Source organism: Hemiscyllium ocellatum, chromosome 26, assembly GCF_020745735.1.
Source record: "Hemiscyllium ocellatum isolate sHemOce1 chromosome 26, sHemOce1.pat.X.cur, whole genome shotgun sequence".
NCBI lineage: Eukaryota > Metazoa > Chordata > Chondrichthyes > Orectolobiformes > Hemiscylliidae > Hemiscyllium > Hemiscyllium ocellatum.
The window spans coordinates 19,881,621-19,906,390 of NC_083426.1; the positions used below are offsets into that span (position 1 = coordinate 19,881,621).

At 38.4% G+C, this 24,770-nt stretch overlaps 1 protein-coding gene across 2 annotated transcripts; it reads right to left on the minus strand.

Annotated features, from left to right (window-relative positions):
- Positions 1–1,481: 1,481 nt before the first annotated feature.
- zgc:158258 (uncharacterized protein LOC791186 homolog) lies at positions 1,482–24,770 on the minus strand. Of its 2 annotated transcripts, none has more exons than XM_060845434.1 (4): positions 24,560–24,770; positions 19,397–19,578; positions 9,036–9,240; positions 1,482–3,830 (listed from the first exon to the last, which is right to left on the minus strand). In XM_060845434.1, exons 2-4 carry the CDS (start codon positions 19,499–19,501, stop codon positions 2,389–2,391), a joined length of 1,752 nt encoding a protein of 583 aa, XP_060701417.1. In that variant the 5' UTR covers positions 19,502–19,578; positions 24,560–24,770; the 3' UTR covers positions 1,482–2,388. The 2 variants fall into 2 exon arrangements, with proteins under 2 accessions (XP_060701417.1, XP_060701416.1); XM_060845433.1 differs by having other exon boundaries at positions 24,483–24,770.

Below are 24,770 nucleotides of genomic sequence, written 5' to 3' on the forward strand. Positions count from 1 at the left end.
CACTTCCTCCACCTCCCAGCACTTAAAGCATTTTTCATTAAACTAGATACTTTGAGCTTAGGTAAATTAGATGTCGCTACTGATCCTTCTCATCAAGATTCTTGGTGACTCTACTAATGGGGGAGGGAGATTTAAGAAAAGCACAAATGTTATTTTTAAACTAATTAAAATGTATTCTTTAAATCATTTTAATTCCTCCTTAATGTAGAGCTTCCGACCTTAGAATCCCTAGGAATGGAAGATTACTCTTTCAGACACTGTTACAAGTAATCCAGGACAAAAATCAGAAATTAATAAAAGCTACATTTTCATTGTGTAAGGATTTGATGAAGAAATAAATTGACATTTTGTGACGAGCCTTCAGATAATCACGACACTACTCCCAAAAGATGAAGGTGGAGTATCTTGAAGATGGAGATGCCAAGTTATCAATGGTGAGAGCCTGGAGAAGTGTCATCAGATGAAGTTAGAATTAGCAACTCCCTTTTGATGTTGCTCTCCTGTGGAATCCTAGCTAAATGACTTGTTCATTGTTGAGCAGCACCTGCACCAGAGGCCATTTGACCATGAGTGTACAATGTTGAATAAGATGCTCAGCCATTGAATTGCAATATGTAGATATACCTTCAGGGAGATGCTAGATAGTAACCAGATGTCTTGGCTTAATTTCCCCTCATTAATTCAAGCACAGAGCTAATAGTAGCAATCTTATTCTTACCTTAAATCAAGCACTAAAAAAAAGGACCCTGAGCATTGTAACTGGTTAACTATAAATGAATGTTCACTATTGGCACCCAGCCCTGCACTAATTTTCTGTAGTATAAATTGAAAAGCTATTCAAATTTTAGAAGAAATCTGTTCTCGCACAAGCCAATTCTTGCAATTTTAATCAGAAGTATTTCCTCTTGCACCTCCACTTCAAATATTCAATTGCACATTAACTGGTTCATTTCTTTGTTTTATATATCCAATATAAATGGCTACAAGCTTCCCAATGTCAAACTCAATGTATTTACAGTAACGCAACATATGTTTGTGGTCAATGGTGCTGTGCAGCAGTTAAACAGATTTCAGACAATTTGCAAACCATTTTAGTAAAACACTCTTAAAGAAACCAGTGCAATCTATTCCTGGTGATTGGACAAGAGATTATGGTTCTGACAAAATATCATCCTGTCAGGTAGTTGATAGGAAATGACCGAAAGGGAACAGAAACTAGATGCTAAAAGAGAAAAAGGAAGGGCCTACTGTCCATTTAGCAGCTGTCATGTAGAAAGGCTTGAGTTAAGGCCAGAGAAAACTTATAAAGAAAACAACACCAGTGTGTTCCTTGTTGAAATCTTGCAAATTTCAGCATTGGATAACAGTATTCTGTACCATTTTATTACCAAATTTGAATATTTATTGTAAAATCAGCTGAAAATATTTAAAAACAATATACTTGGAACTTATGCTAAAAGATTTATAGTACTGCTTGGAAATTAATGTTTTAAATTCACGACTTGTGGCAGGTAAGTAAATTCTAGTTCATTTACAAATTACAAACTGAAATAATGTCTTAATACATATTAGATTTAGCATTTGTACATGACAATTAATATAATCATAATTAGTCAATTTTTAGACAGATCTAATGGTATGTTATGGAATGAATTAAAAAATTGTGAAGTGATACTGGAAAGAAATAGGGCAGAGTTGGAATATTTTTTCTAATGAGACACAAAGAGTATCTATACAGAAAGTTCCACACATACAAAAAAGTCAGAATGCACTTAATTATACATTTACACAATGTCATAATTAAAACTATGCTTTCAATAAAAACTAAAATTTCTCTGAACAGTATTACAACATAAGTCATTGTTTTAAAAGGAGAGCATTTTGAAACACAGTCATTTCTACTGCAAAACACAGAAGTCTTTCATTGTATTTTGACATTAATAATAGGACTGTTCCCATTAAGAAAATTAATAGAATCTCTAATCAAGTCTTGGTTATTGGTTCCAACAAATTGGACAACAGTCCAAACCTGGACACATACTATTGAAAAACTGGAAAGCTGTCTTGCATTGTACTAAGCATTCAGAGGTCACATCCCACAAAATGAATCAAAGGTGAACATGCAAAAAAAAATGCTTTATATATCAAAAAGTGACAAAATTGCAGTAGTTACATTAATTTAAATAGACAAAATAAAACAGCTCATTTTAAATTTCTCTCTTTAACCATATTCTAATTCTACAGCTTCATTCCCATGCCAGAGATTGTAATGATTCTATGGCTTTATGTGGCAGTAAGTTATTGCCTGTTTTAGATAAATTGGTTTCCAGCATGTTGATAGAACTCTCTCAAGTCCATGAGATCCTGTGCAGCCTTTTAAATTCATTTCTATTCTTTTAGAAGGCCAAGTTTTCTCAGTGCTTCTCTGTGGTCTTTGCTGGTTGGTCCTGGTGGCGCAACTTGCACATTAAGCGCCTTTGGTGGAGATTTCTGAAATTTGGCCGAAATATGGTTTATTGTAATTGGAAAAGACTTCCTTCCTGGTTTATCAGATGATACAACTTCTAACGTAGATCCATGTTTGACTGACAAATCCTTCTCTGAGCAAATCGACACAGGTCTGGGCCTACTGTTTGTGTTCACACCAAAAGCAGAGGCAGCACCAATCGAAGTATTTCGAGCAACATCAGAATACAAGGTGGGCTGATTATGATCACTAGCTGTGCCAAACCTCTTTAAGCTACTTGCCTTTGTGGCGCCAAACTGCCACTGTGCTGCATTTATATTTTTCACTTCTCCCTCGCTTGCATTTGCTGGTCTTCTTGCAAGAGGGAGTGTTTTGCTCATGCCAGGGTTAAGGACCGTGGTGGTTGGCATGCTGGATCGGGCTGAACCTATGCTAACGGTTGGAGGGGCGTTTTCACTGGCTGTGGTAAACCTTTTTAAACTGCTCGATTTTGTGGAACCCAGCTGCCACTGCACTCTGTTTGCATTCCCCACAGTCACATTTGTCATTTTACTTGCTGTGCCACTCACGCCAAGGTCAGCAGCAGTGGCTGCTGAATGGTTCAGAGGAGGTCCAATTCTAATTGGACGTTTCAGACTGTTGGTGTTTTTCGCTGACATTTCTGGTTGGTTCCTTTTAACTTCATTACTTGCTGTGACTGTCTGACCAATGTATGTCCCCTCTGTTTTTAGACTTGGAGGACTTGCTGAATTGGTTTTCTGGCCATCTGGCTCTGACAGCAACCCTAACTTACTCAAAGCTTGCATTCTTACTTGTTTTACTTCCTCATCAGTGCTGTTGTCCCTAGATAAATTATATCCATCATTTTGTGCAGCAACTTTTGGTACTTTAAAGCTATTCTGAGAGTTTCTATTAGGTACCATAAGATTATCATTCTTCTGGAAGCTTTTCAGTATGATATTGGATGGCAGTTTCCGGGGTTTTGGAGCCGTGGGAGGACCTAACTTGGTCTTTTCCTCAATAGATTCCACCAATTCACGCTGAACTATCGCACTGTTGGATCTTCGCCTTGTATCTTCAGAAGGAATGGGGGTTCTGCTGGATTCTGATATCTGACTGGATATCATGCTTTTGCTTTCAGCATTAGGTTTTTGGGTATATTTAGGCAAAGTATTTGCTCCAGTTTTAGCTCGCACCATCTGTGGGGATGTGGAATCAGTACAGTTTTTATTGCTGTGTGGTGAAACTGCCCGTGGGAATTTATATGCTCCAGATTTTTCCTGCACCGTCTGTGGGGAGATGAATTCAGTGCTGTTGTTCTTGTTGTTTGGTAAAACTGCTCTTGGGATTTTTCCATCAGGTTCTATTAAGGAATTCAAAACAAAACAAAATTAGGAGAACTTAAATAAATTCAGAATTCTTCAAAACTTAAATGGCAGCTAAATGTAACAACCATTTCAAATAACTATTAACATGTAGATAAAAGCTATTAGAGGTTCAGCACAGCTAAACATCTTAACGCACAGTCCTTTGGAGTTATCGAGTTAGATAATATCCCATCCAATAAGGCAAAAGCGTTACCCCATACAATTCATCATATAGCTGCTAATGCACATCTGTATTTTATCTAGCTTATCACTTTAAAGTGTAATTGTAGTAAATAGACAGCAAGACCATTTATTTTAATTAACGAAGATGGTAGATGCAGCTGGAATTTATAATCACAGACAGTAAACAAAACTATGTTTAAAATTATATATGAAAGAACTGCGGAAATGGAAATTGATGGAAAAGCTCAGCAGGTCTGGCAGCATCTGTGGAGAGAAATTAGAACAATGTTTTGGATCAAGTGACCCATCCTCAGAACGATTCTGAGGAAGGTCACTCTATCCAAAAGTTAACTCTGTTTTCTCACCACAGCCTCTGCCAGATCTGTTGAGCATTTCCATCAATTTCCATTTTTGTTTAAAAATATATTTCTGATTTTAAATTACAGTGCATGAAACCTTTACACATGGTCTATCATTGTTCCATGGCTCACAATTACAGAAATTAAATTTGTATAAAGTTAAACTGTCTCCATTCAGGTATTGCTATATCTTATCAACATAACCTTAAATGCCTTCCCTTTTGATTGGTTTACACAACATTTTATGATTAGTATCCAGCATTTGCTTTAAATTAACTTGTGCAAAGTGGCATTCAATTCACTCTAAAGCAACACACTGACTGTTCAATTATGTAGTTAGCCCTTAACCTAAATTAATACTGAAAAGTAACTTACTTTTTTAACTAAAACAATGGAGATGCCTACTCTTCCTATTAAAAGAAAGAACAGTGTTGAAAGAATGGGTTTGTAGCAGTATGTAGAAGCAGTTAGTGTAGGGGCATTAAATGTCGTGGGATTAAGGAAGCATACAGAAGGACTCATCCTGTGGAGAGACAACAGAAGATGACTGGAGGTGAAGGAAAAGAACAAACTTGTAAATGGGACATATGTTGTATTTAATGGGGTTGCTGGCTGGGTATAGGGAACATGGTGACAGAGAATGCAACTCCAAAAGAAAAAGGGAAGGAATGGGAATGGGTTGACAACCTGAAGGTGCTGAACATAATATTCAGTTCAGTAGGTTGTAAAGTGCCTAGTCTAAAGGTGAGATATTGTTCCTCTGGTTTGTGCTGTGATTCACTGGAACAAAGCAGCATGCTGACGACAGACAAATAGGCAATTGGGGATGCTTTGTTAAAATGACCAGCTACAGGAAGGTCGGGGTCATGTTGTGCATGGTCTGGAGGTGTTCTGCAAAGCAGTCACCCAGTCTGCATTAATCTTTGATGTCCTTCCATAAGGAAATTGGTCATCCTGACAGTCTGGTTTAGGTATAATTCCAGCTTCACAGCAGTGTGGCTGACTGTTGACTACATGTTAAAAGAGCCCAGCAAGTCACTTAAGCTACAACAGAAAACCTTGAGAACCAAACTGGATTGACCACCCAACTATTTGAACAAAGCTCTGGAAGGAAAAAAAGTACATGCTTTCTATTTCTCTCTGCAAGTCTTTCTCATTCGTTATTTGACATATTCCATCATATTGTGCAGCACTACCACACAGTATTAAATGGGATACTTTAAGAACAGATTTAGCAGCTGTCAACCAACCAGTCGTCTATGAAATGCTATAGGCCATCATTCACAGCTCCAAGTATTCAGCTACAATCTGTAACCTTGTGATATGACTTGTCCCTTACTCTACCATTAGCACCAAGCCAGGCTACCACCTTGCTATGTAAGGCAGCATGTCAGGAGCAGCATTAGGCAAACTTAAAAATGAAAGGTGCCAACCCGGTGAAGCTATGTAGGAGTGCATCCATTCTAAACAGAAGTGATGCTGTAAAAGACATAACCAAGTGACCACTCAACTACTGGATGGTAGATCTGCTATATCCAGACAGGAATTGTGTTGGTCTGCTAAACAATTATTTGCAAAAGGAAGTTTTGTAATGATAGCAGAGACCAGAAAACCAGTCCCAAAGAGAAAGCCACCATTTTCAAGCAGAAATACTGAATGGGTGATCCATCACTACCTCCTTCCAAGGCCCACAGTGCCACAGATGCAAGACCTCGCCAAATTTGAAACCACTCAAAAACACAGCTGATGGTAGTGGATACATCAAAAGTTTACAGGCCTTGACAATATCCTGGATGTGGCAGTGAAGATTAATGTTCCAAAGCTAGCCATGTCTATAGTAAAGCTTCAACACCCACATCTACTTCAAGATATGAAATAATTGCTTAGTGTGTCAGGTTTACATTTAATCACACAAGGTAGCAAGAAACCTTAAGGAAATAGAAGTCAAAAAGAATAAAGACAAACTTCCCCACTGAGTGCAGTCATACAGAGCACAAAAGAAAGATAGTCACAGCTGTTGGAGGCAAATCATTTCAGCTCTAGAACTACCACAGGAGTTGCTTAGGGCAGTACCCTCTTTCCAATTATTTTCAGATGGTTCTGAATGACATTTCCCTCATCAAAAAAAGGTCAGATAAGGATGTTTGCTGGTGATTGCACAAAGTTCAGTACCATTCAAGCTTTGCTGATGAATAAAATAACAACGCCATTCATGTCACACAAAATGGTGGAAATGGCTATCCCAATAAAGAAATGTAACTACCCCTGACATTCAACAACATTATTACCATTGAGGTAAAAACAATGACTGCAGATGCTGGAAACCAGAGATTTTGGATTAGTGGTGCTGGAAGGGCACAGCAGTTCAGGCAGCATCCAAGGAGCAGCAAAATCGACGTTTCGGGCAAAAGCCCTTCATCAGGAATTTTTAAAAATGATGAAGAGCTTTTGCCCGAAACGTCGATTTCGCTGCTCCTTGGATGCTGCCTGAACTGCTGTGCTCTTCCAGCACCACTAATTCAGAACATTATTACCATTGTAGAATTCCCTCAAAATAATAAGCCAGACCAGCTATATGTTTAGGTCACACAGAGTATTGTATTCAGTTCTGGTCATCTCATTACAGGAAGGAGGTGGAGCCTTTGGAGAGGGTGCAAAAGAGGTTTACCAGGACGCTGCTTGGATTAGAAGGTATGAGCTATAGGTAGAGACTAGAAAAACTCAGGTTATTTTCTCTGTAGTGGCAGAGGCTGAGGGGAGACTTTAAAAGAGGTCTATAAAATTATGATAGTTCGGGTTGACAGTCAGAATCTTTTTATCAGAGTTGAAATGTGTAATACTAAGGGACATGCATTTAAGGTAAGAAGGGGAAGTTCAAAGGAGATGTTGGGGCAACTTTTTTAAAAAAATGCAGCATGGTAGGAGTCTGGAACATATTGGCAGGGGTTGTGGTAGTGAAGGCAGTTACAATGGGGGGAGTTTAAGAGACTTTTAGATAAGCACATGAATAAGCATGGAATGGAAAGATATGGACCAAGGGTGGAAAGATTTAGTTTAATTTGGTGTCATATTCCACATTATATGGTGAGCTGAAGAACCCGTTCCTGTGCTGTACTCTTCTATGTTCGACATAAATATTGTGGTTATAAGAACAGGTCAGAGGCTGGGAAATCTGTGACAAATAGCTCACCTCCCATTTCCTCAGACATTTCATCATCTACAAGATAGGAATGTGGTGAAATATTCTCCACATTCTTGGGCAAGTGCATCTTTAACAGCACTCAAGCAGTTTGATATCATCCAGGACAAAGCAGTCCACTTGATTGGCATAATATCACTTTTAGCATTCATCACCAGTGAATAATAGAGATGGGCAATACATGATGCCTTGCCAGCAACAAATACACATGAACAAATAAAAAATTAATGTTCTTTTTAAAATATGGTCAGTTTGAGAATGTAGGATATGTGGTAGGAAATTTGTGCTCAGCAAGATGTCACAAATAGTAATGTGATGATCATTTAATTTCTATTAGTGATGATCAAGACATTCTGGGAACTCCCCTTCTTTTCGTCACAGTAAAGCCATCCAAATAATTTCTATCCGCCTAAAGTGGTATGCATGACTCAGTTTAACATTTCATTCAAAACACAGCCCGTTTGATCATTAAAGCACAACCTCAGTACCTCAGCTAAACACTCGAGTAGGTTATAGGATGGGACTTGGGACATGCACAACCCTATTAACTTAAGTGGTAATTAATTTATAGCTAACAAACAAGGTTCCAGTTAAAGCTGGAGATAGCAAACTGAATGTTTTATGAAAGCACCATGGGGTGGAGAGGGGGAAAAGTTGCTTGTTTTCAGATATTAAGAGAACAGAAAATTATCTTTAGCAGGCTTAAATTATGAGGATTTATAGGTCACAAATATCAACATGAGAAAAAAAGAACAAAGACAAAACTATGGAGAGTAGGTTGGAGATGCATGTGTCATTAGCCACACGAGAACTAGAATTTTCTTTGCCACATTGAAGGTAATGAGGATGTTATAATAAAGCAACGGTACCTTTTAAGAAGAAGTGAAAGCTGCCAAAAGCAAGGCTTGAGATATAAAGGAAGTGGCAAAGTGGAATCATCAGAAATGGTAACCATGCTGGATGAGTCATTATATAGAAATAGAATATTAGTCAAGGAACAAAATCTAACTGATGGAGTGGAATTCCAGGGAGCTATACATTGACAATAATAACTGCATTATAGTGTCAAAGGAAATTACTTGTCTTGCTCATCAGCTATACAATACAGTGCTTAGAGAAATAGCCTTTAAGAGTGCACAAAAATCAATATTCTGCTTGTTGTGTACAACCTAACAAAATGACAAAAATGTTTATAATTATCAGGTGCAATTTTTCCAGGATGCAGGTTCTGGATCCAAATTTTTTCATACCACAGAAATGGATATATACAGTAGAAGAGGAAGCCATTTAGCCCTTTAGGGATTTATTGCAATTTGCTGGAATGATCTAAACCTAATCCCACTGGTCTCTCTTCACTCAGGACTTTATTTCTACCCTCATTTTAAACATATTTCTAACCACAACGAAGGTGCCACCAATTGCACGAAGACATGTACAACTATTTAAAATCAGAGTCTTACCTGGACTTTGACGATGTCCTAATTCAGGGTGTGACAGGATAGGTCTCTCTGGCACACTCTCCGTTTTAGTGGAATGTTTGGTTTGCTCCAATTCAGCAGTAGATAACCCATTATTGTCTTCAATATCTAATGCATCAATAGTTTCTTCAAGAAACATGAGACATTCCCTCTCTTCTGCTGAAAGATAATCCAAGTACTCATCGTTCTGTTGAAGGAAAATCAAGGCAAACATTTAGTTCCATTGGATGGGATTGTTTAAGTTTGAAATTCGAGAGTAAGGGATAAAAAGCACTGACCCACACTAACCAAAGCAGGCTTTATGAATTACTGCTATTCACAAGAAAAAACAGTGATCCTCTGCTCAGTATAAAGGACTTTGACATTTCAACAGCAGCAACTCGCATACAATACAAAACCTATCCAAACTGGCTCAAATTAAACTTGATTGGACTTTGTCGAAATCCTACATTTCAATTCCATATCTATTCTTTGCATGAGCAACCTGAATTTCACCCCAAACAAATATCTCTCTCATCCATCTCCTCACCCCTGACTGTTTTAAATTGGTTTAATCAAATGTTTTAGTCAAGTGCCAGAGCAAGTCCAAAAAAATCCATGGAAATTGGAGATTTTGAAAAAAGTATAATTCTGTATTATATGCATCTCATATCATTAACTAAAGCCAACATCTCACAAAGACTTGCAGGAGTTCAAGGTCTTAAACTTTTTAGAAATATTATTTTTGAACAGAGATATTAAAACCCTCACACATGATATCTCTTTGTATACATTCATTGTCACACTGATTTTGTATGGTCATGGGTGAACAAGTACCATGGAGCAACAGAAATCGTTTCCTGCACTGACAGGAAAAATGAGGTATTTTTTTTTAAGTATTTTCGTCAAAGGAATGGTTGAGTGGGATGGTTCAGCCATCATGGCAGATTTGAGGGACCAGTTGGTCATTTCCCACCCATGAATTTTGCTTGCTTGCAATTCTCCAGTTCATAACTTGTATGACCTAAAACATTTTCCTCCACCTCCTATCCTTTTAGAATAAATACTGACAAACAACATGAACTACTCTGACCATATCTGAGGAACAGCCCACAAGCTGTTCACAAATCCTAAAGAACTGAAAACAAAATGAAGTGGGTCAACATCAAGTCTGGAGAAAAAGGGTTAGGGGTACATTCATATTGCAAGTTTGCCAATGATACAGAGTTAGTTTTGTTTCATAATACGATGAAGTGGAGAAGGAAAATATAGAGAGGACTAAATTAAATGAAGCAAAAGTTTTATCCCAGAAGGATCAGAGTCAAATTATTTTGTTTTGATGTGGAATCAAATTTGATGAATTTATGTAAAGATTTAATTGACAAACAGCTTTGCCAATTATCAACGCTAGGCATAGACAAAGCTCACCCAGAAATGATACAATTAAAAAGTTCTAGATCAGCATAAACAGGAATCCTGTATGTTTGAATATAATCTCTCATAGCTATGGAGCAAGTCTTCCTTTTTTCAGGGTTTATCATTTCCTCCTGTAAATTTCCCAAGTGTTAACAAACCTAACATGAATATAGATTTACTCAATAATTATGTCAAAATATTCATATGGACAAAATTACTTGTCCACTAACTGCTAGAAATACATATCTCATCAGCAAAATACGAGGGAAAAGTGTCAAATTAAATATGGTCTTCAAGATTCAGCAATGCTCCATAAAGTATTTTAAGTATGTGCAGGTCACCAGGAACTACAGCCCAACAGAAGTTTCCTTATCCTTTGATTTTCATTTACTTTTCAGAAATGTTAAACCTCAACAGGGATAGACAAAAATACTTCTGTTGCTTGTTGTCAACAGACATGGAGAAGACTTATCTTGAGATAATATCCAAATCTACCAGACTGAGATGGATGACATTTTGGGGATAAAGCCAGAAAAGGTACTCTGTTCAATATAGTCTGATTACGTTCCTGCATTCAATCGTTATGAACAATGATCCAAGCAGCCATGGAGAACAAAGCAATGATTAAATCTTACAACATAGGGAATTGCATAATGAATTGTCCATCTATGAACATTTTGGTGACACTAACCTGCAAAAGGAGCATTTGCCTCTCTCTAGTTAATCAAAATGAAATTCTTATACAATTTTACAAATTTCTCAGAGTAATTGGAATTCAATTCAAAGTTAAATGATTAATGCAATTGGATTTCCAGTCAGATGTTTCAACTGGATATATTGTTTCTCTCAGGAAATGTTGTAAAAGGCTTCATCAAAACACAAAGTATGATAATAAGATTGGGATTTTGCCTTACTCTGTCAAGTACAAAGTTAAAAATCGCAACGCCAGGTTATAGTCCAACAGGTTTATTTGGAAGCGTTAGCATTCGGAGTGCTACTGTCTGAAAGCTAGTGCTTCCAAATAAACCTGTTAGACTATAACCTGTTGTTGTGGATTTTTAACTTTTTACACTTCAGTCCAATACAAAATAATGTCTGTCCAAGTACAGTAATGTTACTCAATATTGTAAATTGCCCGAATGCCTTATAAATATGGTATTTGTTTGCATTGTTCAATGTCAGCTGTACAATAGTGTAATCCATTGGTATCACAATACTACCCCATCGGTGATCTGAACTGAATATTCAAGTCATTCAAATAGATGATTCTTCAATCTCTCAGCAGGTGGACTAGGTAAATAATTCTGAGTGATAAGGTTAGATAGGAAGCATTAAGCCACATTGTTTCACAGTAAGTAGACAAACATTAATATAATGAGCAGCTTTCAAATCAGTCCATTTCATGTTTGCACAATAAAGTATACATACATTATGAGGCACAATCTCACTTCACTCCAACATCATTTCAATACTGAATTTTAAACTTACATTTAGCAAAAAATCCCTCACAGCTTAACTCAATAAAAGCTCTATTGAATCATGTGTTTTATCAGCCTCCTATTCATAGCCATAAGGGATTAAAGTCTTCCTAACACAATGGATGGAAGATGTTTATCAATTGTCAAAACACTGTGTTTACAGTCCTTAAAAGAAAGAGGAAGCACAATTACAATCCCAACCACCTGTTACCTTAAAATGTCATCTTAAATTTATAACATTTAAAATAACTGTTCATAATTTTTTGAACTTAACTTGTGAATTTTTTTTATTGTACATTTCAAATGAGAATTCTCATTCTCAAATCATTTCATGACCTCAACACTTACAATTTCTATAAAATTCACTAGAAATACATACACTCCTCTAATTCTGGCCTTTTGCAATATTGATGACAATAACTGCTCAAGCACTGGTAACTCTGCCTTCAGCTGGTGGTGAACAGGAGCTTGGAATTCCCTCTCTAAACCTCTCTTTCTCAAAGAATCTCCCTTAAAAACTTACCAGTCTGGCCTAATATCCGTATCAACTGTTTGATAATGCACCTGACAAACATCTTATTCTATATTACTGTGCTACATAAATGCAAGTTAACTTATTCAATGAATCTGAACAAAGTGCATAACATTAGAGTATATTTTCTAGGCCTCCAAATAGTGACATAAATATAATCAAGCAGCAGATTTGCAGGGAAAACATAGATGTGCAAAGATCATAAAGAGCGATGATTATGAGCAACTTTATTATCCAAATATCAATTAGGTAAGTTTTAGAATAGGGGGCAAGGGGAAGTTGGCACTTCTGAAACATATGCAAGAGAATTTCTGTTAACAGTATGTTCTCAGGCCAACTAGAAAGGAAAATTTACTGAATCTGTCAATGGGGAAGGAGGTGAGCCAATGGCTCAAGTGTCAGTGAGAGAACATGTGAGTAAAGAAATAATGATCACTCCAAAGTGTAGATTAACAATGGAAAACAACAAAGAATAACTTAAATTAGGGCCTCTAAATAAGAAGTAGGCTAGTTTTATTGGGATGAAAAGGCAATCTAGCCAAAGTAAAAATAGAATCAAAAGACTGATAGGAAAACTGCAAAATGAACAACAGATAATCTCCATAGAAGATGTGTTAGGCATAGTCTAGGTATACCTCAAAAGAGTGAAAGGCAAGGAAAGCAGTGTCCAATATCCTTGGATAACAAAGGAAGCTGGAGAATGAGGGGGAAAAAACCTAGAGAAAAATTTCAATATACATCACAAAGAGTGGCTCAGCTACAGCACTACTGATCAAGCTCTATAGGACATGGCTGCTAGATTGCAACTGTGACAGGTAGTGAGGGAACAAACAACAGGGAAAACACACTTGACCTCATCCTCACCAATTTACCTGCTGCAGATGCAACTGTCCATGTCAGTATTGGAAACAGTGACTGCACAGTCCTCATGGAGGCAATTTCCTGTCTTCACATTGAGAATACATTATATCATTCTATCTGGCACTGCAATGGCTATGGCTTGGAAAAATATTCCATCAATTGTACTGAAGACTTGGTGCTACAGAACTTGCCACAGACCTGGCCAACTACAGCTACAATATTGGCATCTACCTGATGTGGAAAATTGTCCAGATAGTTCCTGACAAAAAAAAAATCCAAAACCAGCCAATTACTTCACAGTCAGACTACTCTCAATCATTAGTAAAATGATGGAAGGCATTGTCAGCTGTGTTATAACAAGCAGTAACTGCTCACTGACACTCAGTTTGGGTTCCACTAGGGCCACTCAGCTCCTGACTACTTTACAATCTTGGATCAAACATGGACCAAAAAGCTGAATTTCAAAGGTGGGCTGAGTGTGACTGCCCTTAACACCAAGGCCACATTTGACTAAGTTGGCATCAAGGAACTCTAACAAAACTGGAGGCAATGCCAAGTAGGGCAAAACTCTCCAGTGGTTAGTGTCATTCATAGCACAAAGGAAGATGGTTGTGGTTGTAGGAGGTCAGTCAGTCAATTCAGCTCCAGGACATCTTTGTAATAGTTCATCAGGGTAGTGTTCTAGGCCAATCCAACTTCAACTGCTTCAATGACTTTCCCTTCATCATGAGGTCAGAGTGGGCGGTGTGACTCTTCAAGTACTGAAGCAATCACTGTCCAAATGCAGCAGACCTGGACAATATCAAGGCTTGAGCTGACAAGTCACAAGTAACATACATGCCACACAATAATATCTCCAATAAGAGAATTTAACCACCATCCTTTGACATTCAGCATTACCATCCACAAATTCCCCACTGTCAATATCCTGGGGGTTATCTCTGATGAGAAAGTGAAAAGACCTGCCATATAAATACTGTCTCTACATTAACAGATCACATTCTAAGAAGCCTGCAGTGACCACCTCACCTGCTGACATCCAAATCATGCCCACCATCTACAAGGCACAAGTCAGGGGTGTGATGGAATACTCTGCTGTTGCTTGGATGAGTGTGGCTCCAGCAACTCAAGAAACTTGACATAAGCCAGGACAAAGCAGCCCATTTGATTGGTACTGTATCCACCAACATCCACACTACCAACACTCAATACACATTGCAGCCACTGTCTCCAAGCACTGCAGGAATTCACCAAAGCTCCTTAGACAGCACCTTCTAAACCCACCCATCTAGAAAGACAGATAAATGGAAGATAAATGGAAAGAAACACCTGCAATTTTCCACTCACCTTTCTGACTTAGAAAATGTTGTTGTTCTTTCACTATCACTGCATCTAAATCCTGCAATTCCTCTCCTAACAGCATTGAGGGTCTAGTTACAGCACACAGACTGGTGGTTGAAGGTAGCAGGTCAGCAACATCTTCTCAAGGGCAACTAGTGATAGGCAATAAGCATGTTGCAATGTCCCATGAGCAAACAAAACATTGCTGAGGGCAGTTGTAGGATTAGTTGGGAAAGGAGGAAAATAAAGCTGCCAAAGGCTAAATAAGAGAATTCTAATTAACATCATAAGGGAATCCAATAATTTAATAGCATGTGAATAATAATGGATTTTAAAAGACAGGAACATAATGTATACTTGCAGGCACAGGGTGGATCTAGAATACTAGAGAATGTTGGTAAAATACTGGTAGCAAATTAAAAATTGATCAGAAACCTGTACTAGAAAGGCTGATGATGCTTAAGAATTGATAAATGATTTGGTCTGGTTCCTTTGATCCTAGTTACGAAAGGAAGTGGAGACTGTGAACGGGCTGTCATAAATCTTCCTTCTCGGGGAGAAGTATAAATCTTTGAAAGTGATAGTCTAAATTAAGAGAGCAGTTAGTGACGCATATCCCTTCTGAACTTCATAAATAGAGGTATTTATTACAAAAGGTGGGAAGTTTGCTGGACCTTTATAAAGCGCAAGTTAAGTCACACAGAGAGCTTGTGACCACTTCTGGTCAACATTCTTCAGGAAGATCCCTGACAGGAACAGAGGAGATTTATGAAAGTAGTTGCAGGAATAAGAGCTTTGAACTGTTAGCTTAGGGAAGCTGTTGTTAGTCTTTGTGGAGCAAAGGCAAGGGGGCATGTGTTTATAGAGTCAGAGATGTGCAGTACTGAAACAGACCCTTCATTCTAACTCGTTCATGGGACCAAATATCCCAACCCCATCTAGTCCCATCTGCCAGCACCTGGCCCATATCCCTTTAAGCCCCTCCTATTCATATACCCATCCAGATGCCTTTTAAAAGTTGCAATTGTACTAGCCTCCACCATTTCCTCTGGCAGCCCATTCCACATACACACCACCCTCTGTTTGAAACAGTTGCCCCTTAGGCTCTTTTATATCTTTCCCCTCTCACTCTAAACCTATGGCCTCTAGTTCTGGACTCCCCCACCTCAGGGTAAAAGACTTGGCCTATTTATCCTACCCATGCCTCTCATGCTTTTATAAACCTTTATAAAGGTCACCCCCTCAACTTCAACACTCCAGGGAAAACAGCCTGAGTCTATTCAACCTCTCTCTATAGCTCAAATTCTCCAATCCTAGCAACATCCTTGTAAATCTTTTCCGAACCCTTCCAAGTTTTACAACATCTTTTGTTTTATCAAGTTATGGCATATTTCATTACAGGGGCAAAAGAAGATCTGTTCCAATCAGCTGAGAATACAAGTGACTGGGGACACAGACAATCTCTCTACAGACATTGGAGGAACAGATTTTTCTGGGGCATGTAAGAGTTGAAAAATGTGATGCTGGAAAAAGCAAAACAGGTTAGGCAGCATCCAAGGGGCAGGAGAGTCAACATTTTGGGCATAAGCCCTTCAGGAATATGCAGAGTGGGAACAGGGCTGAGAGATAAATAGAGGGGTGGGGTTCGGGCTGTGGGGTAGGACGGTAGGTGGGATGGTGAATAGGTGGATACAGGCCACCTCCCATCTGCATCCATCAATTACCATCCCATCTATCTTCCCTAAAGCCCCAGTCCAACATTTACCTCTCAGCCCCTTTCCCCTCCACATTCCTGATGAAGGGCTTATGCCCGAAATATCAACTCTCCTGCTCCACAGATGCTGCCTTACCTGCTGTGCTTTTTCCAGTACCACACTTTTCAACTTTGAGTCTCCAGCATCTGCAGTCCTCACTTTTACCTGGGACATGTGAGAGTCAGAGATACCATTTAATGAAATATAAATGTGCCAATGACTTGGAACTCCCTACATGATGTGGTGGAAGCAGACAATTGATTACTTGAATTGGATATGAAATAAAGGGTTACAGGGCGAAATTGCTCTGGATGGTTTCTAACCAATCTGTTCAGGGACATTACTACACATTTTTGGAGCAAGTGGATCTTGAGTGAGCTCACATAGTTTCAATAGCTGAGTGGTCTCCCTCTGTGTCATAGACTGATCTGTTAGACTTTAATATGATTTGATTATAGCCTGGTAAACTTAAATTAAAAATTAATTTAGTTGCTCAGTAAATCAGATTTGATCTTTTTGCTTCAGATATGTTTCAAATTTGAAACAATTTATACAAGAGATTCTATTTGTTACAATAGAAACATACAAGAGAATAGGTTAACTCGCTAAAGTTAAATGCAGGTTGCTGCATGTACTTTTTAAAAAACTACAAAAGGTGAATATTTTGTTGTTTAAATCAGCAACAACAAAAAAAAACAAATGCTGACCCAGGAGTTAAACAGATGAATCACAGTTAATCTACAAACGTAAATCCTAACTGGAAGTACCAGTTTCAATGAGCTGAAAGGTCAGTAAAAACAGGTTCTTCTACATTCTTCAAGTGAAAAGCAAGAAATCACCAAATGCCCCAAATAAAAAGCTAAACATACAGTATGTCCTAATATCTACTTCTCAAAACTATCTAACAGGGTTCCATTTTTAACTTGTGTTATCACAAAAATAGCTACCATGAGTAAGGAAACCAATCAGTCCCCAGGAATTCTGTTTCACAAAGCAATCAGTATGTTTCATGTTAATCACAATTGGAGATCACTCAGCTCATCGGGGCTGCGCTGACACTTCCACAGAGCTATCCAATTAGTCCCGCTCCTATTTCTGCATGAAAATTAAACAATATTCACAAACTTAATAATATAAACAAATCCCCTTTGTATTTGAAAACCACAACCATCTTCACAAACACAAAAATGTGGTATATACAAGTACCCCAGCTCAGCTGTCACTTTTAAACCCTGAAACTTCCCTGCTTCCCTCCCAAATGACTCAAGGTAATTAAGAGAGACTTGGAAAAATCAAGAGGGATAGTATGTGTATGCTATTTGTAGAAACACTGACAAATTCATAAAATTCATTGAGATGACTTGCATAAAGTATATGGATTTAGTATTCTGGGTGTGTAAACTGTCAGATCAGTCCAACTGTGTTATAGACTTACAGCAATTGAAAATTATATCCTATCTCAATTCCACATTGATTAGCTTGATGAGTTTGAAGTTTCCTTTACATTAAGGAATTATGCATTGGTTTTGTAAAACGATATAGAGGTATCGGTGGCACAGTGGTTAGCAATGCTGCCTCATAGCGCCAGAGACCTGGGTTCAATTCCCACCTCAGGCAACTGGCTATATGGAGTTGGCACATTCTCCCCGTGTCTGCATGGGTTTGCTCCGGTTTCCTCACACAGTCCAAAAATGTGCAGGTTAGGTGAATTGGCCATATTAAATTGCCCATAGGTGTTAGGTGAAGGGGTAAGTGTAGGGGAATAGGTCTGGGTGGGTTGCTCTTCGGAGGGTCGGTGTGGACTTGCTGGGCTGAAGGGCCTGTTTCCACACTGTAAGTAATCTAAGTAAATCTTAATTCTGGTATTGATGAAACACTGCAGGCTTTTTCTCCCCTCTGTATTTGATATAGCATGCATTCAGTGATGTGCTGCATGGCTTGTCCAGTCAGAATTTGGAAGTTGTAAACAACAAAATTGGAGTTGGAGAGGTTATGGATATCAAAACAAAAATATTTTCCTCTTGCTTAGGCAAATAATTGTTTTGCAGTGTTACACATTAGATTAGATTCCCTACAGTGTGGAAACAGGCCCTTCAGCCCAACACCACACCGACCCTCCAAAGAGTAACCCATCCAGACTCATTTCCCTCTAACTAATGCACCTAACACTATGGGCAATTTAACATGGCCAATTCACCTGAACTGCACATCTTTGGACTGTGGGAGGAAACCCACACAGGCACAGGGAGAATGTGCAAACTCCACATAGGCAATCACCCGAGGCTGGGGTTGAACCTGGGACCCTGATGCTGTGAGGCAACAGTGCTAACCACTGAGACACTGTGCCACCCATGCAAATGTTGTTGACTAGATATTCAAACACATTAAGTTTTTTACTACTATGCAATTGTACTCAGATCCCAAAATACAAACATAAGAAAGAAATAAGGAACTCCACCCAAGAAAAATCAGAGAACAGTTTTGATTATGAAATACTGGATTAAATATGACAGAAATTATGGTTGGTCACACAAAACATGATTTAAAGAAAATAATCAAAATTATTGGCTACAGATGGCACAACTTGCTTAATAACACAGAAAAATGACCTATTCTATCAACTAGTAATGTGCTGAGACAGAAGTGGGTGATCCAAATAGCTGAAAATGATTAATATGACAAACCACTGAAAAAAAGTTTTATAAACTGTTGAGACGAAATCTTTGATCGCTCCATATGCTTGAATTAGGGCATTCCAAATTTTACAAAATTGGTCAAGAGATCAGAAATTTCAATCTTTTAAATTAGAAAATATTGTTACAAAATAAATTATCAACTTAAAAAAAAATTAGTGATAATTGTTCAGTGTAGTGAGATTTTGTTGCAAACAATTTAGACATCAGATTATCTTGTCTCCTTTTTTACAATGACCACACCCACCTTGGAAAATTGCTACCAGTTATTAAAATATGAAAGACTTACAAAAGCAGAGTTAGTGCTGATTACATTGTTGCAGCTTCCAACAATACTGACACTGGCAATGGAATCCATGGGAAATTGTCCAGCCCACGTATCACTTGTGGGCATTGCACTAGGGCCTTCTTAATTGGATCAGTTCAGGCAAGGGTGTACTTTGAATAAGAACCAGAAAAAGCCAATAGCGACTGTAAACAAGAACATAAATATCATTGTAAAAAGAATAAATCAGAAAAGAAAGTCAAACAAGAAACTACCAAATATTGTAAAAATCACATTATGTTAATTCACAATATATTCTAATTATATTACTTCCTGTTAATAGAAAAGTCAGGAAAACATTGGAGATGAATTAACACGTGGCCATTGTGTACTGTACAGTATATCAAATGTCACCCCGTTTTACGACTAGATGTACCATACCATGTAATAAGATATGAATTTACTGTAAGAACACCCACTATTAAAGTTGCAGATTTCATATCATCAATGTTTTGTGGTCCAGTTTCCAAGAAGTGCAGTTGATAATCGCACAATGAGGGAAACTACATCTGAGATTGGGGTGAACAGAATAATTATTATGCACAGTTGATTAGAGAGAATGATTATGAATTAAGCAGTAGAAGATGACAAGAAAGTATAGACTGGAGTAGATGAACTCAATGTCAAACTATCCACAAAGGTTGGGAAAGTTCCATGGCACCACAAGAGGCCTTAACAGATTCTTTTAAGCTTTGTATTAAAGAAAAATACTGTGGATGCTGGCAATAAGACCACAGGAGTTTGGGAGCAGAATTAGGTCATTTGGCCAATTGAATAATGGAGCAAATTCAATCACGGCTAATATGTTTCTAACCACACTGCCCTGCCTTCTCCTTGTAACCTTTGATTCCTTTACTAATCAAGAATATGTCTCTGTCTTAAATGTAATGAATGATTTGGCCTCCATAGCCCTCTGTGGAAATGAATTCCATAGATTCATGACCCTCTGGCTGAAGAAATTCCTCCTCATCTCAGTTCTAAAGTGCCTTCCCTTCACTGAGGCTGCGACCTCAGACCCTAGTCTCTCCTACTGGTAGAAACATCTTCTCTATATACACTCTATCCAGGCTTCTCAGTTATTTGTATGTTTCAATGAGATTCCCCCTCATCCTTCTAAACTACAAGTACAGAGTCCCTACTCTCTCCTTATGTGAAAAGCCCATCACTACCAGAATCATTCTTGTAAACTTCCTCTGGTACCCTCCCCATTAGCACATCCCTCCTTAGATGCAAAGCTTAAAATTGTTCACAATATTCCGAATGCTATCTGCCCAAAGCCTTAAACAGCCTCAGCAGTACATTTCTGCTCGTTTACTGAAACTGCGTATTCACCTTAAAAGAATCCTGAACTATGACTTCCAAGTCCCATTGCATTTCTGATTTCTGAAGCCTTTACCCCCATGTAGAAAATAGTCTATACCTCTATTCTTCCTAAGTGCGTAACCTCACTCTCATATCATATTCCATCTGCCACTCCTTCACCCACATCCTTCTGCTGCCTCTCTACTTCAGTACCATCTGTCCTGCCACCAATCTTTGTGCTATCTGCAAACATAGCAATAATGCCCTCAGTTCCTTCATCCAGATCATTAATGTACAGCATGAACAGTTGTGGTCCTAACAGATCCCTGCTGAACTCAACTAGTCACCAGCTGCCATCATGAAAAAGACATCTTCATCCCCTGTCTCTGCCTTCTGTCAGGCAACCAATCCTCTGTCTATAGCAGTACCTTGTCCCTAATAAACTTATTTTATTTAGCAGCCTCCTGTATGACACCTTGACAAAGGCCTTCTAGAAATCCAAATAGATTGTATCTGTTGCCTCTCCTTTATCTAGCTTGCTTGTTACCTCCTAAATGAATTCTACCAGATTTGTTGGTCATGACCTCATGATGAAGCTGTGCTGACTCAATCCTAATTGACCATGCACTTCCAAGTACTCTGCAATCTTATTCTTAATAATGGACTGTAAAATCTTATCAATAATTGAATTTGGGCTACCTGGCCTACAGTTTCCTATCTTCTGTTTCCTTCCCTCTTAAACACGGGTGTTACTTTAGACATTTACTTTAGTCATTTTCCAGTCCTCTGGGACTCTCCCTGACTCCTGTGATTCTTGAAAGATCATCTTCTATCTTCGCCAGTACCTTCTCCTTAGTGAGGGCCACTACACTCACCTCTGCCCCCTGTCTTCTGAAATGCTGCTGGGGTCTTCCACTGTGAAAACTGAAGCAAATTACCTATTCAGTTCCTCTGCTCTTTCTTTGTTCTGAACTAAAAATTAAGCCCTGAAAATACTTAGGACTGTCAGCACATATAAAGAGAGAAACAGGGTTAACCTTCATTCAAATAAGATTCCTCTTCGAATCCCAAATAGCATGCTTCTTAAAACACAGTCTTCTGAAGTAATATTTGACTGGAAATTATATTTCGGATTTTCTCTTCAGAGATTGGCAAAGCTGCTGTGCATTTCCAATATTTGTTTCTTTTTCACTTATTATATGTAATCTTCAAATGACTCCCTGTCAGCAGTAGTTCAAATCAGCACTAAACTTTCAGTGGGGAGTTTAGTTTGCTTATATATTCTATGTAAATTCAGTGGTGGCACAAGTTGAATGTATTTCGGTTATGAGCCCAACAGAATATACCATGTCATAAAGCTAACCACAACAATTTATTGTATTAACTTAACATCAAATAACCTCACTGGAGCAGTACACAATAAAATTTAACAACAAGTCACAAAGGAGTGTGGCCAAAGGCTTTGTCAAAGAGATTTCTAAAAAATTTCTTGAAGGAGTAAGGAGTGTTAAAAAAGGTGGTGAGATTTAATTGGGAGGAAATCCAGAAGTTAGGGCCATGGCAGCCAAAGGCATAGCCATGAATGTCTGAATGATTAAAATCTCAAATAGCGGCTTTTAGATTTTTCAATTTAATCAAAGACTTTCTTAAGCTTGCTGCATCAGTGTGTAATTAATTCCAAGATGGCAGCAGAGTAGGACTGCTCAACTGGAGCTTGACCGCTCCCTCCATTTTTGTGTTTTTCTCCCCCCTCTTTCTTCTGACCTTGTGTCCTTGTAAAAGCAAAGTCATCATGGACTCCTGGCCTTAAGAGCCTCAGGTGAAACCAGTGCAGATTCCTGGCCTCAGCACAGACTTCCTCGCACTTCTGCCCTCGAGGTGAAGCCCAGCACGGTCTGCAGGTTAGATGCCAGCACGGATTGGGTTGGAAGGACTGTTATTCTGAACTTTTAAAATTCATTATTTTTTTATTTCTTCCTATGATTTTGTACTTTTGCACCTAAGGTGGCACAAAAGGTCTGTTTTCCCTGCCACCACCCATCCACCCCTCCCCAACCCCGAAGAATTTGTACTTATGAATCTGTACCTAGATACTTCTGTAGCCAACATAGCACCTTAAGTGGCAACATCTAAATTTTTCACTGTCCTCATGTGAGCACATGTGACAATAAAGCTAATTCTAATTCTAAATACTGGTAAGGCTTATTTCAACATCAAAAGATGCACCAATGTTTTATTCACCTGAAAAGTGTACATCTCCTTATAAATCAGAGCTCATTTAAATACACTCAGATCAGCAAATTTATACATCAAAATGTCTCTGCTATGATTAGTGTGCACTTGCCATAAAATGGAGAGTCATTAGAAAGGCAACGTGGAATTGCCTTAATGGGCACACCACTTAAAATGCAAAGATGTAGAAAGTTTTGACTCGTGAAAACCACGAAACAGCATTTATGGGAGACTGTAATTAACATTGTACAGCGCGTTTCTCCGAACGTGATTTTGGAAATATACATAAATCCTATTTAAATTCTAAATGGCTCTTGTATTTTTTTAATCAGACTATCATTTTTTTTTTAAAAAGCAGTTTGAACATCGCTTTGTAAATTTCAAAAGGGAACAGGGCAGAAGAATCCAGTTTTAAAACAATCCTTCAATTTCGTTTCTTCACCAGGAAATATAAAAGGGAGGAAGAGAGAAAGAGTGGTTCTCCTTTTGGTCTGAACTTCAAATTCAACATTTAACAAATGAGCGTTTCCCCCACGACGCGCGATGATTTAACTTGTCCACCACACGGTTACACCTCTTCTTTCCTTTCAGTGAACATTAGAAAATACGAAGGGGCAAAGTATGCTCAGGTATGTACGAAGAAAGCAGCATTTTTACCCAATAAGATTAACGCAAATTGCTCCTGCAATATCAGGTTAGTCGAGCCGCCAGTTTTCAACCCACGATGTCAGGTCATGTGATGGTATTGACAAAAGGTGGGGATAAGATTCAGCTCAAACTGAACATTTTTTTTCAAAAAAACTCCTTAGAACACAGAATATCTGCTTTAAAAAAAAGGTTGAAACGAAGTACTGGAAGTGTACTTTACACAATACACCAATTGGGTATTAATACATAGTTCAGGCAAATCCTTTGGTTACTTTCAGATCCTAAGAATAATGAGTCAGGAACATTATGCTCACTTTCCCACTACATCGTTTCAAAAATCCCAGTCTTTGCCCAACATATCATAACGAAACTGGAGGGTTTTTAACAGAAAAAAAACAAAACCTGGAAACGACTTCGGAGTAAGCAAAATTAACTCAGGAATAGAATGACGTTGATCTACTTTGGGTATAACACTTTCCGGGAGATAGTTCAAATAGATGGCAAATCAACTTTCCCTGATACACAATCAGCTCGTTCACCGAGAATCCAGAGTTATCACGGATCTTTCATTTAGTCTGTATTAAAGTACGCAGAAAGCTTGAATGCATCGAGTGTCCCAGGTCGGACACGGATTCGCTGCACAGTCTGGGACAGAGTTCATCAACCTTTTACTAAACCTGAAGCGCGCTGATTGCTGCGAAATCCCTGGCCTCGACACCGGGCAACGCTGTGCCGTCTATCCTACCAAATTAACCCTGACAAACGATCATACTTTCATTTAGAGTCGAGTCAAGAGAACTTCACCCAGCGTTTTCTCTAGCGCTCTCAATGACATTGAAAGGGACTCCCAGTTTAATCATTTACTCACCTGAATACAACCAATCCCGATAAATCCAACTACGTTTAGAAAGAGTTCATAGGCAATTCAAAACAAATGAAACTCACTCTCGCTGGTTCTTCCGGTAACTTGTCGTGTTTTAGTGCGTCCGCTGGTTAAATTCTTTGCTTAATCCTTCCCTTTACAGCTTCAGAGATGCACCCTTCCACGCCAGCCAATGAGCTTTGGCTTTCTACCTGCAATAAACATACCAGCCCTCTCGAATCTCTGCACATGGTGACAAATCAGATTCCTTCATTTTTACTGAACCTGTCGAAC